General features: G+C 42.8%; 1 protein-coding gene across 1 annotated transcript in view; it reads left to right on the forward strand.

Annotated features, from left to right (window-relative positions):
• The window catches only part of IL7R (interleukin 7 receptor), a 34,370-nt gene extending 23,115 nt beyond the window's left edge, over positions 1-11,255 (forward strand). Inside the window, exons 4-8 of the mRNA XM_040262319.1 lie at positions 1,857-2,014; positions 4,077-4,245; positions 5,934-6,027; positions 6,943-7,018; positions 7,643-11,255. Coding sequence (XP_040118253.1) covers positions 1,857-2,014; positions 4,077-4,245; positions 5,934-6,027; positions 6,943-7,018; positions 7,643-8,146 — 1,001 coding nt within the window. The 3' untranslated portion in view covers positions 8,147-11,255. The remainder of the gene's footprint in view (positions 1-1,856; positions 2,015-4,076; positions 4,246-5,933; positions 6,028-6,942; positions 7,019-7,642) is intronic.
• Positions 11,256-15,570: the final 4,315 nt, after the last annotated feature.

Below are 15,570 nucleotides of genomic sequence, written 5' to 3' on the forward strand. Positions count from 1 at the left end.
GGAGCTAATTAACCTCTTAGTTTCCTCATCATTATAGTGGCTTTGAGTGATCATTGACACAAGATGGTGTAAGTAATCTTGACATTGAGTATGTGTATAATCAACATTGGTCTGTTCTTCCCTCAATTCTTCCATTACTGAGAGGCCTTGGGAGATGGGAATGAGGCAAGGAATTCTGTATCAGAGGTTTTGTTGAGAATGTGACTCTTAGTCACTGCCTTGAATGGCAAGAAGGAACTGGCTTGGCCGGTGTCAGGGCTCTGACAGTCTTCTCTGTTGGCCTGTTTCTCTACAGCCACTACCTTTCCTCCTGCTTCCCTTTGGAGTATCTTGCCTTTTTATAGTACCTCTGAAGGTCAAAAAGGGTAAACTTGCTCTTGCACAAGATATCCAAGGGTAAAGAAAGAACCACTTCCTCTTTTTCAGTACCTCTAGGGGAGGTACTTTCTTGTCTGGAAAATCCCATGGGCTGAGGAGCCTGGTAGGCTGCAGTCCATGGGGTTGCTGAGATTCGGACACAACTGAGTGACCTCACTTTCTCTTTTCACTTTCATGCATTGGAGAAGGAAATGGCAACCCACTCCAGTGTTCTTGCCTGGAGAATCCCAGGGATGGGTGAGCCTAGTGGGCTGCCGCCTATGGGGTCGCACAGAGTCAGACACGACTGAAGCGACTTAGCAGCAGCTGGGGAATCAAGGCTGGAAACACTTAGGCAACCACCACTACAAACAAGTGATTATGACAAGGGAGTTAAACTTCAACATATGAGCTCATTTAATGTGTCAGTAAGTCAGTCTTAAAGCCCAGCTCACATAGCCTGAAATCCAGCTCAATCTATTGAGTGAAACTGTGATGAACACACACTCTCTCATGAACAATAATTTTAGGTTAGATTTTAACCTATGCAACCCCCAAGCTCTGTCTGAAATCAGCCATGCAAACAAGAAGCTGTCCCATCCCTAGACAACTAACTTCCCAGGCATTAGTGAAAGACCAGCAAAGAGGTCAAGACAGGGAAGTCCCAAGTCAAGGGTGGGAGGTGGCCTGACACACATGCACTCCTAGGATTTCAGTACCTTTCTCAGAATTTGTTCAACCTGAGATAATACCTCTTCCTCCAACAACATTTCATATCTAATGCCTATGATCCTAGTTAGGTATGCAAGAGGAAGAAGCCAGAGAGGAACTTAGAGGTAATGCAAACAAGATTGAAGGAGTGAGCAGCCTGAAGTCACACTGAAAGTTATGAGCCAGGGCTGGGATGCAAACACCCAGCTTCCATGTAGCTGAGATTAGGTGTATAAGGCCCCCAGTTTTATTAGAATAATGAATACTCAAAGTTCAAATACTCCTGCTTTGGGGTAGTTGGTAACAAGTTCTCTAGTACTCAGAAGGGGAAGAGAATGTCTTTTCATGTAAAATCAGTACCAGCAACTGTAACTAATAAGCCCTAAAACAGATTTCTCCAATAGAATTTGTTTCTTGCTGATGTGAGAGCCAAAATGTGTGTTTCTAACCTGGGGGAGGTGCTCCTTCAAGCAACATTCAGGATTCCTTCATCCTGTGGCTCCACTCTCTTCCACCTATGACACCAAGTAGCGGAAGGGGATTCAGCAGGTAGTCAGGCATGTGGGGTTTCTGGGTCAGGATGGGAGATGGTACACATCACTTCCACCCACATCCTTCACAAGACCATACCCAACTGCAAGGGAGTCATGCTTTGAACTGGGAAGAATAAGAAATGTTTTTTACTGACCCAAGAAAGGAATGTGATTTTCAGAGTAGATGAACTTTAAAAATTATAATTGTTTCCTTGATTACCCTATAGAATGACCTCATTTCTTTTTCTTTTCCAGTTAAACCTGAGGCTCCTTTTGATGTCAGAGTCATCTATCGTGAAGGAGCAAATGACTTTGTGGTGACATTTAATACATCACACTTGCAGAAGAAGTATGTGAAAGTATTAATACATGAGGTAGCCTACCGTCAGGAAAAAAATGAAAATAATTGGATGGTATGTAGGTCAACTACATTTATGCATTGTAAAATTTATGCAGATGTGTATGAAAGTATCTTAATAAGTAAGTTATATGTAAAAAGCATATAAAAACTACAAAATATATAAAACTATAAAATAGAAACTTCTTAATGCTATGTATTTCATAATCTCAGGGGTACCTTTACCTGAGAAAGGTCCCTATAAATTTTATGCTTGAAATGAACCTTTTATTTAAAAAATCTCCCCAAAGTGTAAAACGTTTAGGTTTCACAAAACCTGGATCTTCTCTGGCGCATTCTTGTCCTAGCTCTCATTTTTTTCCTTGCCCTATTTTTCATCTTTATAATGTTTCTTAATGATTAACCATTGTAGACTGAGATCAAATTCATCCTCTCTATCTGGGAGTCTGAAAAAGAATCACATTTAGCACAACTCTCACAGGCAAACCAGGTAAAAAGAAAGAAAGAAAGACAAGTCACCACGTTGTAGCCACGATCTGGTTTGATGGAGTTGTGGAAACAGCCTGAAGTAAGTAGGAGAGGAGATGAAATATGTCCTTCAACTTCTTTCAAGTCTGAGTTCTTAAATCCTTGAAGTAACAGCTTAATTTTCATCCTTTTAAGTGGGAGGGTTATTTAGACTCCATGAGTCGCTGCAGTTGGAATGGTCTGACTGGCTCCACAATCTGTATTGAGGAGAAAATGGAAGAGAATTAGAAGGTCTCAGGGCTTTCAGGTTCCTCTGAAGTCACTAGCTTAACTTTAATCTTTTTGCACCACACTAACAGAAGACTGATGACAGTTGCTTTCTCAGGGGGAAGGAGATCCTACTTATCCATACTATTTTCTTTTCTCGAGCCATAATCAGTCTTTTGTGTTTGCAATTTGCTGCTATAAACTACTTATATAAGTGTAATGCCCACCCCAGACCTCCTTCTATCTCCATTGACACACACACACAAACTATTAGGAGCCCTTGAGCCTGTCTTCTTCTGGTGTTTATCTGAAAATTGTATCAGTGGGAAACCAGAGAAAGGAATAATTCTGAATAAATGGTACCGGGACAATCAGTTACCTGGGAAAAATTAAGTTTAATGCTTAACTTGCCCCATATATTAAAAAAAATTAAAATACAAGATGATTTAAAGAAATTATGTAAAAACAAAATTCCAAACAGGCTAAAAAATTTACAGATAAATGTTTATATAATCCTAAGATGAAGAAGAACAATCTGAGTATAAAAGCAGTAAAAGAAAGCACAACATGGAAACATGTAACTACATGAAAATACGTGTTTATAAATATCAGCACATACAATAATCAAAATTGTAAAGCAAATTAGAAATTAGGTTTAAATTACCACGCATACAACTGACAGATGGTTAATATTCTTAAAAATATAAAGATGCCTTATAAAATATTAAGAAAAGGACAAATAAGGATGATAGAAAAATTAGTAAGAAAATTGGAAATGTCTCATGATATAGGAAATATATAATTTAAATCAGTATAAAAAAATTAACAACCTAATAAATACAAAAGTAAATAACAATGGGTATTACTTCGTACCCATCAAATTGATAGAGCACTTTTTCCTCTTAAGGATGATAGGTGGTTTTGGAAAGACTGTGTCTCTGTATTTATTCATGATGAAAAATGACATCTCTCCAGAGGAAAATTATTCTTGCTCACTAATCTTACCATTCCCTTTCATCTCTCCTTGGGATGTGAAAAGGGAGAGAAAGAAAAAGAAGATACTGGAATGTAGAAAGTAAGGTGGGAGCCTAGGAGTGACTGATACCCCAGTGGGAGAGCCCAACTCGCCTGAATAAAGATAGAGACCCGTTGCCTCACTGCCCTCCTTGACCACCTGCAGCATCGTTTGAGAGCTCACACGCTCCCTCTGCCCCAGTTCTGCTGCTGACCCCACCACATCAGAGCCCCTTTGTGTAACTAATGTGAGACAGCCTCAAGAGAGTGCCCACGTGACAAAAGACACTCAGCTCGAAATGATCTGGGAGACATGGCCAGTGCCTCTTTTTCCACCTTAAAAATGTAGTGCCTTTTTTGCTCCTCAGCGTGTGAATTTAACCAGTACCAAGCTGACACTCCTACAGAGAAAACTACAACCCAATGCCATGTATGAGATTAAAGTTCGGTCCATCCCTTACGCCAACTATTTTGAAGGCTTCTGGAGTGAATGGAGTCCAAGTTTCCACTTTAGAACTCCGGAGACCAATGGCACAGGTGAGACGTGACTGGAACTTGTTCCCACTGGTACTTTACCTCACAGTCAAAGTGCGTGAGGGACAGTGAGGGCCAGAAACATGAAACGAACCCGCAAGTTAGGGCTCCCAGAGGGCATTCGTATACTCTCTTTGAAAAATGGCTTGCTGTCTTTGCCCCTTTGTGAAGAATGTAGACAGGGTGGGAGTAGGACTGTTAGTAGCTGCTCAGCTGATACAGGCTGTCAGGACTCTACTGTCCTTAGGAGCTCCTGGGAGCCTCTTGTTCTGAACAAAAGCACCACCACTGCCTCTAGTTTTACCAATTCAGACTGGGATCCCAATGCCCCATATCTCTAAGGCCCTTCTAGGGAATACCTTTGCAGATGGCAGATGGGTAGGCTGATGTGGCTTTCCCATGCCTCTTTTTCTAGAAGAATGAAGATATCCCAGGGGTCCAAGCATTAAGAACATCCACAAGAACCAAAGAACACAGCTCAGGCAGACCACTGGGAACCCAAAGCACCCCCCCATATACCTTACCTTTAGGGGATGAGTGGAACCACTCTGCCATACCAGCCTCCTCTAATCACCCTGGGAATTGCTGAGGCCACTGTAGGGAAGAGAATCCCCTTATTATCCCTTGCTTGTAGCTTCTTTCTCATGGTGGTGGGAATCAGGCAGGGGGTGCTGCTATCTTTAATGCTGAGTCCCTTTTAAATTTCAAGTAACAGCTGTTCTGGACCTGGTCACCTAAGTCAGCGCTGAAACTGTGTACAAGCCCCTGTGTCCTTGTCTTTTAAAGTAAAAGACTGATTCAAGAGTTAACGATTGGCACACGTAAAGATGTAGAAACATAAAATAGCTGTCGGGCTGGTATGTGTGTGAACGCTCAGTTGTGTCCCACTCTTTGTGAACCTATGGACTGTAGCCTGCCAGGCGCCTCTGTCCATAGGGTTTTCCAGGCAAGAATACTAGAGGGGGTAGCCATTTCCTCCTCAGGGAATCTTCCCAACACAGGGATTGAACCCATGTCTCCTGCACTGGTAGGCAGATTCTTTACCACTGAGCCACCTGGGAAGCCACTGGACTGGTGAACTGGAAACTAGTTAGGTTACAAATCCACCGCACAGCAGAATTAGCAACTCACAGTTTCCTGAAAGATACAGATAGACCTGACACACATTCCCAAGTTGTTTTTAACAGGAAACAGACCTCTCCACCAGATGAAAACTGCCAACCTCCAGAACATAGATCCTAGACTGATTGGAACCAGAAGGTTGATGATGCTGACTCCACATTACCTCATCACCAACCAATCAGAAGAATGTCCACAAGCTGATCATGCTCTGCTCTTTGAATACTATAAGACTTCTCAGTCTCCCATCCAAGGCAGGTCACATAGTCTTGAGGGCATTAGCCCACTGGCAAAACAGCAAAACAGTAAAATCTGTCTTTTCTAATTCACCCAAAATACTGTCTACATATTTCTATTCAGCACCAGTAAACAGAGGCTGAATTTCGGCAACAGTGGCACTTACTGAAGCTAAAATTCCCCCATAAAAGCTAGTACATCATCCTCTTTACTGAAAAGCAACTTTTAAGAAATATTAAATGGGCTCAAGTTATTCAATAAACTCAAAGCATCCTGAAAGTCTTCCCCATCACATGCTTAACGACTACTAACCAAGATCTGTCCTTGCCTTCCAGGGGATACGGATCCTGTGTTACTAACTATCAGCATTCTGAGCTTCTTCTCTGTGGCTCTGATGGTCACTCTGGCCTGTGTGTTATGGAAAAAAAGGTTAATTTCTTTTACTAATCAACAGAGTGGTTACAGTTATTTGGGATTCCAGACAGAGCTCTAATCCTATTTATGGATAAGAAAACTACAAAGGGAAATAAGTTATTTCAGGAATTACAGTGCCCATCCTCGTCCTCAGGCACTGGTGAATTTCCATAGTTAATTTCACAAGAGGTGAAAATATAGAAACTGAACACAAGACAAGCCCTCCCCTCAAACCTTTCCACTAAAGTGTCCTAAGAGACTAAGAGCCATCCCTCTAGAATGCTTGTGCAAGTGAAGGCACCCTGGGAAATGCAGATGTTTTTGAAGTCTTCAGCACACAAACTCAAGGCCCTTTTGCCTTTTGCCCCATGAGAAGGCCATGCTTATTTCATCATTTAGACACGACCCATCAGGTTATTAATGTCTTAGCAAGATGTCCTCAGAGTGTCACACATCCCCAAGATACTCCAGTTTGGAAAGTACCAACCTAAAGCAATTTCCCTGGGCAACTTAGAAAATATGTTTCTCTTCCATCAAAATCAGCACAGAGGAGTTGCTGCCAGTGAGGAGAAGAGTAAAATGACAATGCCTATTCTGGGAAGTAGATGAGCAGATCATATTTTACTTTCATAGCTACACCATTGCCAAGCCTCATTGTCCCTTTTCTCTGGGGCTCGTTCCCAGGGGAATATCATTGTTGTCTTGTTCACAGAGTAGATCACTGACCACGGTCTCTGGTCCAACCTCTCCATGGACCAATGTGACAGTGAGACCCAGAGAAAGCAGGTCACTTGTCCAAGGTCATCCACCTAGTGAGGCAGAGCCAAGGGGAAAAATCTGCTCTCCTGACTACTAGCTCAGAATAAGTGGGAAGATTTATGTGTCTGCTCCCTACTTCTTCATTTCATTGTCAATGTCCTCTTATTTCAGAATTAAGCCTATCATATGGCCCAGTCTCCCTGATCATAAGAAGACTCTGGAACAACTGTGCAAGAAACCAAAAAAAGTGAGTGCTTCTGATACCTCTGTCACTCTGTCAAAGGCATCCCAATAGCCAAGAATGGCATTGTAGGATGCGGACAGGCTGAAACTCAAGAGCTGGTCTTTTGTGCATCACATAGCTAGGGTCCCTCAGATGATGCCAGTGGCAGGGTTCTGGAAGTAAGTGGGAAGCTAAAATGCAATACAAGTCTCAGAATTTCCTGGGCTCCCCCAGGGGTGGAGAGCATGGCAAGTGGTCACTTTAGATGCTGAAATGTCAGCCCCTCCAGAGGCAGAGTCAGCTAGAACGTGGGTGAAAGTGAAAGTGAAGTCGCTCAGTTGTGTCTGATTCTTTGTGACCCATGGACTATAGCCCACCAAGCTCCTCCATCCATGGGATTCTCCAGGCAAGAATACTGGAGTGGGTTGCCATTTCCTTCTCCAGGGGATCTTCCCAACCCAGAGATCAAACCCAGGTCTCCCACATTGCAAGCAGATGCTTTTAACCTCTGCACCACCAGGGAAACCCTTTCTCTGATATTCCCTGTAAACCCTTGTCAGAAAGTTCTTTAGCTCTTCTCCTGAACAGATCGTTTGGTGATATATCTGTCTGGTGCAGTCTTAATGTCTTCTCTCTTTTTTGATGCAGAATTTGAATGTGAGTTTCAATCCTGAAAGTTTCCTGGACTGCCAGATTCATAAGGTGGATGGCATTCAAGCTAGAGATGAAGCAGAAGGCTTCCTGCAAGACCCTCTTTCTCTGCAGCTAGAGGAGAGTGACAAGCAGAGGTTTAGAGGCGGGATGCAGGGTCCCAGCTGGCCCTCTGAGCAAGCAGGCATTACCCCTAAAATTTTCAGAGGAGAGTCACCATTCAGATGCTTGGCTGGGAATGCCAGTGTGTGTGATGCCCCTGGGCTCCCCTCCTCCAGGTCTCCCAATGGCAGGGAAGGTGGCAAGAGCAGACCTCTAGTGTACCAGGACCTGCTCCTCGGACCTGGAACTACAAACAGTTCCCTGCCCCCTCCGTTTCCATTCCAACCCGGAATCCTGACATTAAACCCTGTTGCCCAGGGGCAGCCCATCCTCACTTCCTTGGGATCAAGTCAAGAAGAAGCCTATGTCACCATGTCCAGCTTCTACCAAAACCAGTGAGTTGTAAGAAACCCAAGATCAGAACCATCATGATGAACGAAGATGACTGAGTCCCACTCTCCCCCACAGCACAAACAAACAAATTGAATTGTGGTCCCTCTAGGTGGTCACAGCATTCTGAAGCAGCATTTCTGTGGCAGAAGGCAGGAGACAGGGGCATTCTGTTTCAGGCAACGCAATGATTCATTTCCTTCAGAAAGGGAAAAAGGGAAAGAGGGAAAGAAAGGATGGAAAAAATGACAAAGGGTTGGGGAGGACAGAAAGGGAGCAAGGGAAGAATGAGGGAAAGGAGGACAGAGTGTTGGATACTGTGATCAGTGCTCACTATGTCCCCAGTGCTGTCCTACATGCTCTGCACATCTTGTCTCGCTGCCTCTTCACAGTAATCCTGGGAGGTGGGCTCAATTAGTATCATTTTCCCTGTGTCACAGATGATGAAACTGTGGCTTAAATTAATCTGTCTGTGTTCCCCACCCAGCAAGAGGTAGAATCAAGATTTGCTGCCCAGGAGTCTAACTGGAGTCTCTTCCAAGTCACATGCCTTCCTCAGTCAGGGACTGTCCTACTCTCCAGTGCCAAACTTCACCTAGATCCTGGTCACTCTATAATGTACTTGCCTCCAACCTCTTTGGCACCAGAAACTGGATTCATGGAAGACAGTCTGTCCAAGGATGATGCAGTGGGGGTGGGAATGGTTTCAGGATGATTCAAGTGCATTGCATTTATTTTGCACTTTGTTTCTGTTATGATCAGATCAGCTCCACTTCAGATCATCAGGCATTAGATTATGGAAGTTGGGGACCCCTGCATTGTCCAAACTGGGTCAATTTTGCAAGTGAAAAGGAAAGTTATAAGTTATCACTCCAGGACAATAACTGTAAACTGAAATGTCCCAGGAAAATGGGGACCTGTGGTCACTGGAACTAAAAGAGCTACAAGGAAGGTGGTGGGGAGGAATGGTCTCATGATGTATGAAACGCCACAACTGGCCATGTCTACAAAAAGCTACAAAGCCCATTTTATTCCATTTTTCTTAACAAGTGCTTAAAGGAGAATCAACTAGACCCCCAGAATTTCTATTGTTACTCACTGTTAGGACCCTCTTTCTCCTCCCACCCAATGGCCTCCCTTGATAATGGAAGAACCTCTTACTGACTCTGGACACTGGTGTATTTGAGCAACGAGCCAGGGCAAACTCTCCTCTGTGTGTAGAGACTCCCCAACCCCAGTACATCTGCTGTCCCCAATTTCTACCAGTATGAATGCTGCCAGAAACTTCAGGGAGAAGGAATTACAAGCCCATGCTGCACATGAGCCAATTGTGGCCATGTTCTTGAAGGTTTAGAGAATATATGATGTGTGTCCTCTTGCATTTCTTGGTCCAGATAAATAATTAGAGACTGTCTCAAGCCAAGACAGCAGAGCACTCTCAGCTCAGGGGGATGCAGTTGATCCCTTTTAATAGATCCCCAGACCACCCCCAACACAACCCTGACTCTGGGTGTACACAGACCAAGGACACTGGTCTAAGATCAATGTTTTTGTTTGGGAGTTGGTCCTTGTTGTTGTTGTTGTTGTTTACATTTTGCATTTTTCCTTTGTTCTGTTTTTAGTTTGTTTGGGTAGGAGACTAAGTGTTTTTAATTTCTTTTAATTTTTGTGTTGGTTTTATTTTGTGATGTCTCTGAAGGGAGTTCCTCAAAGTGCTTTCCAAGGCCTTTTGTGTGAATCAGTAGTAATGAGTATAGTCCCATAATCCCTTAGATTTGCTCAGTGCTTTTGTGATTTTTCAAAGCACTTCCATAATCCATTAGCATTATCCACTTAGTTTTCTTGGTATGTATTTATGGAAAGCTTGTTCTGAGCCAGCCACAGTGGTCAAAGACAAGATTGGGACCCTGCCCTTAAATATCTAATAAAAGGTAGCTTTAATATGCTACCTTTAATAATGCTGTAATGGAGGCATGTTTAAAGTGCCCTGTTGGAAGACAGTCAGGGAAAATGCCACAAGAAGGGGTGCCTGTCTGTGTGGAGGAAAAGCAGAATCTGCCTGGCATGTGAGCAGGAGACGTTTGCCAACAGGTAGACGTGGGGTCTTTACCTTCTGGAGAAATGTGAACCAACTCTCAAGGAACAGGTTATCACAGGAAACCTCACAAGCTAGCCCTCTTGCACCTTAGTCACAGAGGTCCTATTTACTTATTATCATTATCTTTGCCTTATGTGAAAACTGGTTACATGGACAGGACAGGTAAGTTACTCAACCTTACATGTCGAGTTAGGACTGGAAGTTGTAACTTTGTATCCCTCATGTAAATAAATCATCTCTCAAAGAAAGAAAGGGATAGGTCTCAAGAAAGATCAAGTTCCCTCCAGCTTTAAAATCCTGTTTTAATGTTGTTTGATGGAGAGTATCGTTTGAATTCAGTGAGTGAATGTCTCTGTTACCAGAGTTATATAAAATTATGTATCATACTCTTATAATCATAACTGCTGCTAATGCTTGATTATGTACTCAGGGACAATGTATAATATAAGATGACAAGTTTGTTCTGACCAACCCCCTTTGGGATTTCATTAAAACAGAAAAACTCCTGGTCAGAGACAATGTATAAATCAGAGATGTAAACTGTTAGTTCTTACAACAATGAAATGAAAATTGATAATTAGGCAGCAAAATTGGTCAATTAAACAACCATATCTGAAGCTAGAAGACCCTGGCTTATTCAACAGACATTTTACCTTCATTCTGATTTTCAGGGGAATTAGCTTCAGAAAAGTCAGGTATGGCCTGTTTCTGATGTACATACCTGTGTTTTTAGAGCATTTCAAAAGAGACTACAAGACTTGGAACTGATCAGGAAGATGGTGAGCATACATGATCAGACAACTAAAATGATGCAGATCGGATGGCATTTCTGCCAGTCCAGTGGTTTTTCTTTGAAGGTATTCTATAAAATATCCATTGTTCACTACACTGAAAGTCTCTGATTTGACTGTGTACTTCCACATGCATTACAAACATTCTGCAGAGCTGCTAGGTATATTACATGTATCCAATGTGTGTTACAATCATATATTTAATTAAATGCTACAGAACTCTCTGTGACTGCCCTTGTCTTCTTGAAATAGGAATAGAAGGCTAACTAGAATGGGCCACACCTCTCCTCAGCCACTGGAGACATATCAGGGTCATTTGCTGTAATTTTATGGCCTGGGGTTTTCATAGGAAACTTTTTTCATCAGTCAAGTCATTCATTTGTAAATTAATGAATTAGTAATTTGTTGAGGATCTGCTCTGCATTACTTTGTCCTAGGCTGGACTCTGGGGTTACAGATATAAGATGGGATATTTCCAGCTCATAATCACAAGGGACAAAGACACAGAGCAACAGTTAACAATGTTGTACCAGAGCAATGAGTCAAAATATGAATCATGAACCTTAGTTTAAAGCAATAGAAGCTAACTCTGGCTAATTTGAGCAGAAAAGGAATCAATCCTAAAAGAAATCAACCCTGAATATTCATCCGAACGACTGATGCTGAAGCTGAAGCTCCAATACTTTGACCACCTGATACTAAGAGCCAACTCAGCAGAAAAGACCCTGATGCTGGGAAAGACTGAGGGCAAGAGGAGAAGGGGGCAACAGAGGTCGAGATGGTTGGATGGTATTATGGACTCAATGGACATGAGTTTGAACAAACTCTGGGAGATGGCAAAGGACAGGGATACCTGATGTGCTGCAGTCCATGGAGTCACAAAGAATCAGACACAAATGAACCACTGAACAACAACAACAACCAAGAAGAAGTACTGTGAAGCCAGTGAAAAGTAGGTAGGAGAGTATCAGCTAACAGAGCATGGAGCAGAGAGAGGGCATTTCCCAGCAAAGGAAATAGCTTCTTCAACAGTGATGGAGCTGAGGCAGCCCCTGAACCATCTAGGGAGTTACAAATACAGGAGACGCCATCTTCTTATCTGTCTCAGATGGGAAGAGCAGGGAGTTGGCGGTTAATTCTGTAAGTTAGATACAGGACGCTTTCATGAAAAACAATACATAGCTACTTTGAACATCTTCAGTTCAGTACACTTCAGTCGCTCAATCGTGTCTGACTCTTTGTGACCCCATGAATCACAGCACACCAGGCATCCTTGTCCATCACCAATTCCAGGAATTCACTCAAACTCACCTCCATTGAGTCAGTGATGCCATCCAGCCAGCCGTTCCTTGGTCGTCCCCTTTTCCTCCTGCCCCCAATCCCTCCCACCATCAGAGTCTTTGCCAATGAGTCAACTCTTCACATGAGGTGGCCAAAGTACTGGAGCTTCAGCTTTAGCATCATTCCTTCCAAAGAAATCCCAGGGCTGATCTCCTTCAGAATGGACTGGTTGGATCTCCTTGCAGTCCAAGGGACTCTCAAGAGTCTTCTCCAACACCACAGTTCAAAAGCATCAATTCTTCAGCACTCAGCCTTCTTCACAGTCCAACTCTCACATCCATACATGACCACAGGAAAAACCATAGCCTTGAATAGACGGACCTTTCTTGCCAAAGTAATGTCTCTGCTTTTCAATATACTATCTAGGTTGGTCATAACTTTTTTTCCAAGGAGTAAGCATCTTTTAATTTCATGGCTGCAGTCACCATCTGCAGTGATTTTGGAGCCCCAAAAATAAAGTCTGACACTGTTTCCACTGTTTCCTCATCTATTTACCATGACGTGATGGGACTGGATGCCATGATCTTCGTTTTCTGAATGTTGAGCTTTAAGCCAACTTTTTCACTCTCCTCTTTCACTTTCATCAAGAAGCTTTTTAGTTCCTCTTCACTTTCTGCCATAAGGGTGGTGTCATCTGCCTATCTGAGATTATTAATATTTCTCCCAGCAATCTTGAATCCAGCTTGTGTTTCTTCCAGCCTAGCGTTTGTCATTTTGTACTCTGCATAGAAGTTAAATAAGCAGGGTGACAATATACAGCCTTGACGTACTCCTTTTGCTATTTGGAAACAGTCTGTTGTTCCATGTCCGGTTCTAACTGTTGCTCCCTGACCTGCATATAGGTTTCTCAAGAGGCAGGTCAGGTGGTCTGGTATTCCCATCTCTTTCAGAATTTTCCACAGTTTATTGTGATCCACACAGTCAAAGGCTTTGGCATAGTCAATAAAGCAGAAATAGATATTTTTCTGGAACTCTCTTGCTTTTTTGATGATCCAGCAGATGTTCGCAATTTGATCTCCAGTTCCTCTGCCTTTTCTAAAACCAGCTTGAACATCTGGAAGTTCACGCTTCACGTATTGCTGAAGCCTGGCTTAGAGAATTTTGAGCATTACTTTACTAGCATGTGAGATGAGTGCTATTGTGCAGTAGTTTGAGCATTCTTTGGCATTGCCTTTCTTTGGAATTGGAATGAAAACTGACCTTTTCCAGTCCTGTGGCCACTGCTGAGTTTTCCAAATTTGCTGGCATATTGTGTGCAGCACTTTTACAGCATCATCTTCAGGATTTGAAACAGCTCAACTGAAATTTAATCACCTCCACTAGCTTTGTTCGTAGTGATGCTTTCTAAGGCCCACTTGACTTCACATTCCAGAATGCCTGGCTCTAGGTGAGTGATCATACCATCGTGATTATCTTGGTCGTGAAGATCTTTTTTGTACAGTTCTTCCGTGTATTCTTGCCACCTCTTCTTAATATCTTCTGCTTCTGTTAGGTCCAGACCATTTCTGTCCTTTATCGAGCTCATCTTTGCATGAAATGTTCCATTGGTATCTCTAATATTCTTGAAGAGATCTCTAGTCTTCCCCATTCTGTTGTTTTCCTCTATTTCTTTGCATTGATCACTGAGGAAGGCTTTCTTGTCTCTTCTTGCTATTCTTTGGAACTCTGCATTCAGATGCTTATATCTTTCCTTTTCTCCTTGGCTTTTCACTTCTCTTCTTTTCACAGCTATTTGTAAGGCCTCCTCAGACAGCCATTTTGCTTTTTTGCATTTCTTTTCCATGGGGATGGTCTTGATCCCTGTCTCCTGTACAATGTCATGAACCTCCATCCATAGTTCATCAGGCACTCTATCTATGAGATCTAGGCCCTTAAATCTGTTTCTCACTTCCACTGTATAATCATAAGGGATTTGATTTAGGTCATACCTGAATGGTCTAGTGGTTTTCCCTACTTTCTTCAATTTAAGCCTGAATTTGGCAATAAGGAGGGCATGATCTGAGCCACAGTCTGCTCCCAGTCTTGTTTTTGTTGACTGTATAGAGCTTCTCCATCTTTGGCTGCAAAGAATATAATTAATCTGATTTCAGTGTTGACCATCTGGTGATGTCCATGTGTAGAGTCTTCTCTTGTGTTGTTGGAAGAGGGTGTTTGCTATGACCAGTGCGTTCTCTTTGCAAAACTCTATTAGCCTTTGCCCTGCTTCATTCCGTATTCCAAGGCCAAATTTGCCTGTTACTCCAGGTGTTTCTTGACTTCCTTTGCATTCCAGTCCCCTATAATGAAAAGGACATCTTTTGGGGGTGTTAGTTCTAAAAGGTCTTGTAGGTCTTCATAGAACAATTCAACTTCAGTTTCTTCAGCATTATTGGTTGGGGCATAGAGTTGGATTACCATGATATTGAATGGTTTGCCTTGGAAACGAACAGAGATCATTCTGTCGTTTTTGACATTGCATCCAAGTACTGCATTTCAGACCCTTTTGTTGACCATGATGGCTACTCCATTTCTTCTAAGGGATTCCTGCCTGCAGTAGTAGATATAATGGTCATCTGAGTTATATTTACCCATTCCAGTCCATTTTAGTTCACTGATTCCTAGAATGTCGACGTTCACTCTTGCCATCTCCTGTTTGACCACTTCCAATTTGTCTTGATTCATGGACCTAACATTTCAGGTTCCTATGCAATATTGCTCTTTACAGCATCAGACCTTGCTTCTATCACCAGTCACATCCACAGCTGGGTATTGTTTTTGCTTTGGCTCCATCCCTTCATTCTTTCTGGAGTTATTTCTCCACTGATCTCCAGGTGGCATATTGGGTACCTACTGACCTGGGGAGTTCCTCTTTCAGTATCCTATCATTTTGCCTTTTCATACTGTTCATGGGGTTCTCAAGGCAAGAATACTGAAGTGGTTTGCCATTCCCTTCTCCAGTGGACCACATTCTGTCAGACATCTCCACCATGACCCGCCCGTCTTGGGTGGCCCCATCGGGCATGTCTTAGTTTCATTGAGTTAGACAAGGCTGTGGTCCTAGTGTGATTAGATTGACTAGTTTCCTGTGATTATGTTTGCTGTGTGTCTGCCCTCTGATGCCCTCTCGCAACACCTACTGTCTTAACTTGGGTTTCTCTTACTTTGGACGTGGGGTATCTCTTCACATCTACTCCAGCAAAGCACAGCCACTGCTCCTTACCTTG

This window comes from Oryx dammah, unplaced genomic scaffold (genome assembly GCF_014754425.2).
Source record: "Oryx dammah isolate SB20612 unplaced genomic scaffold, SCBI_Odam_1.1 HiC_scaffold_20, whole genome shotgun sequence".
NCBI lineage: Eukaryota > Metazoa > Chordata > Mammalia > Artiodactyla > Bovidae > Oryx > Oryx dammah.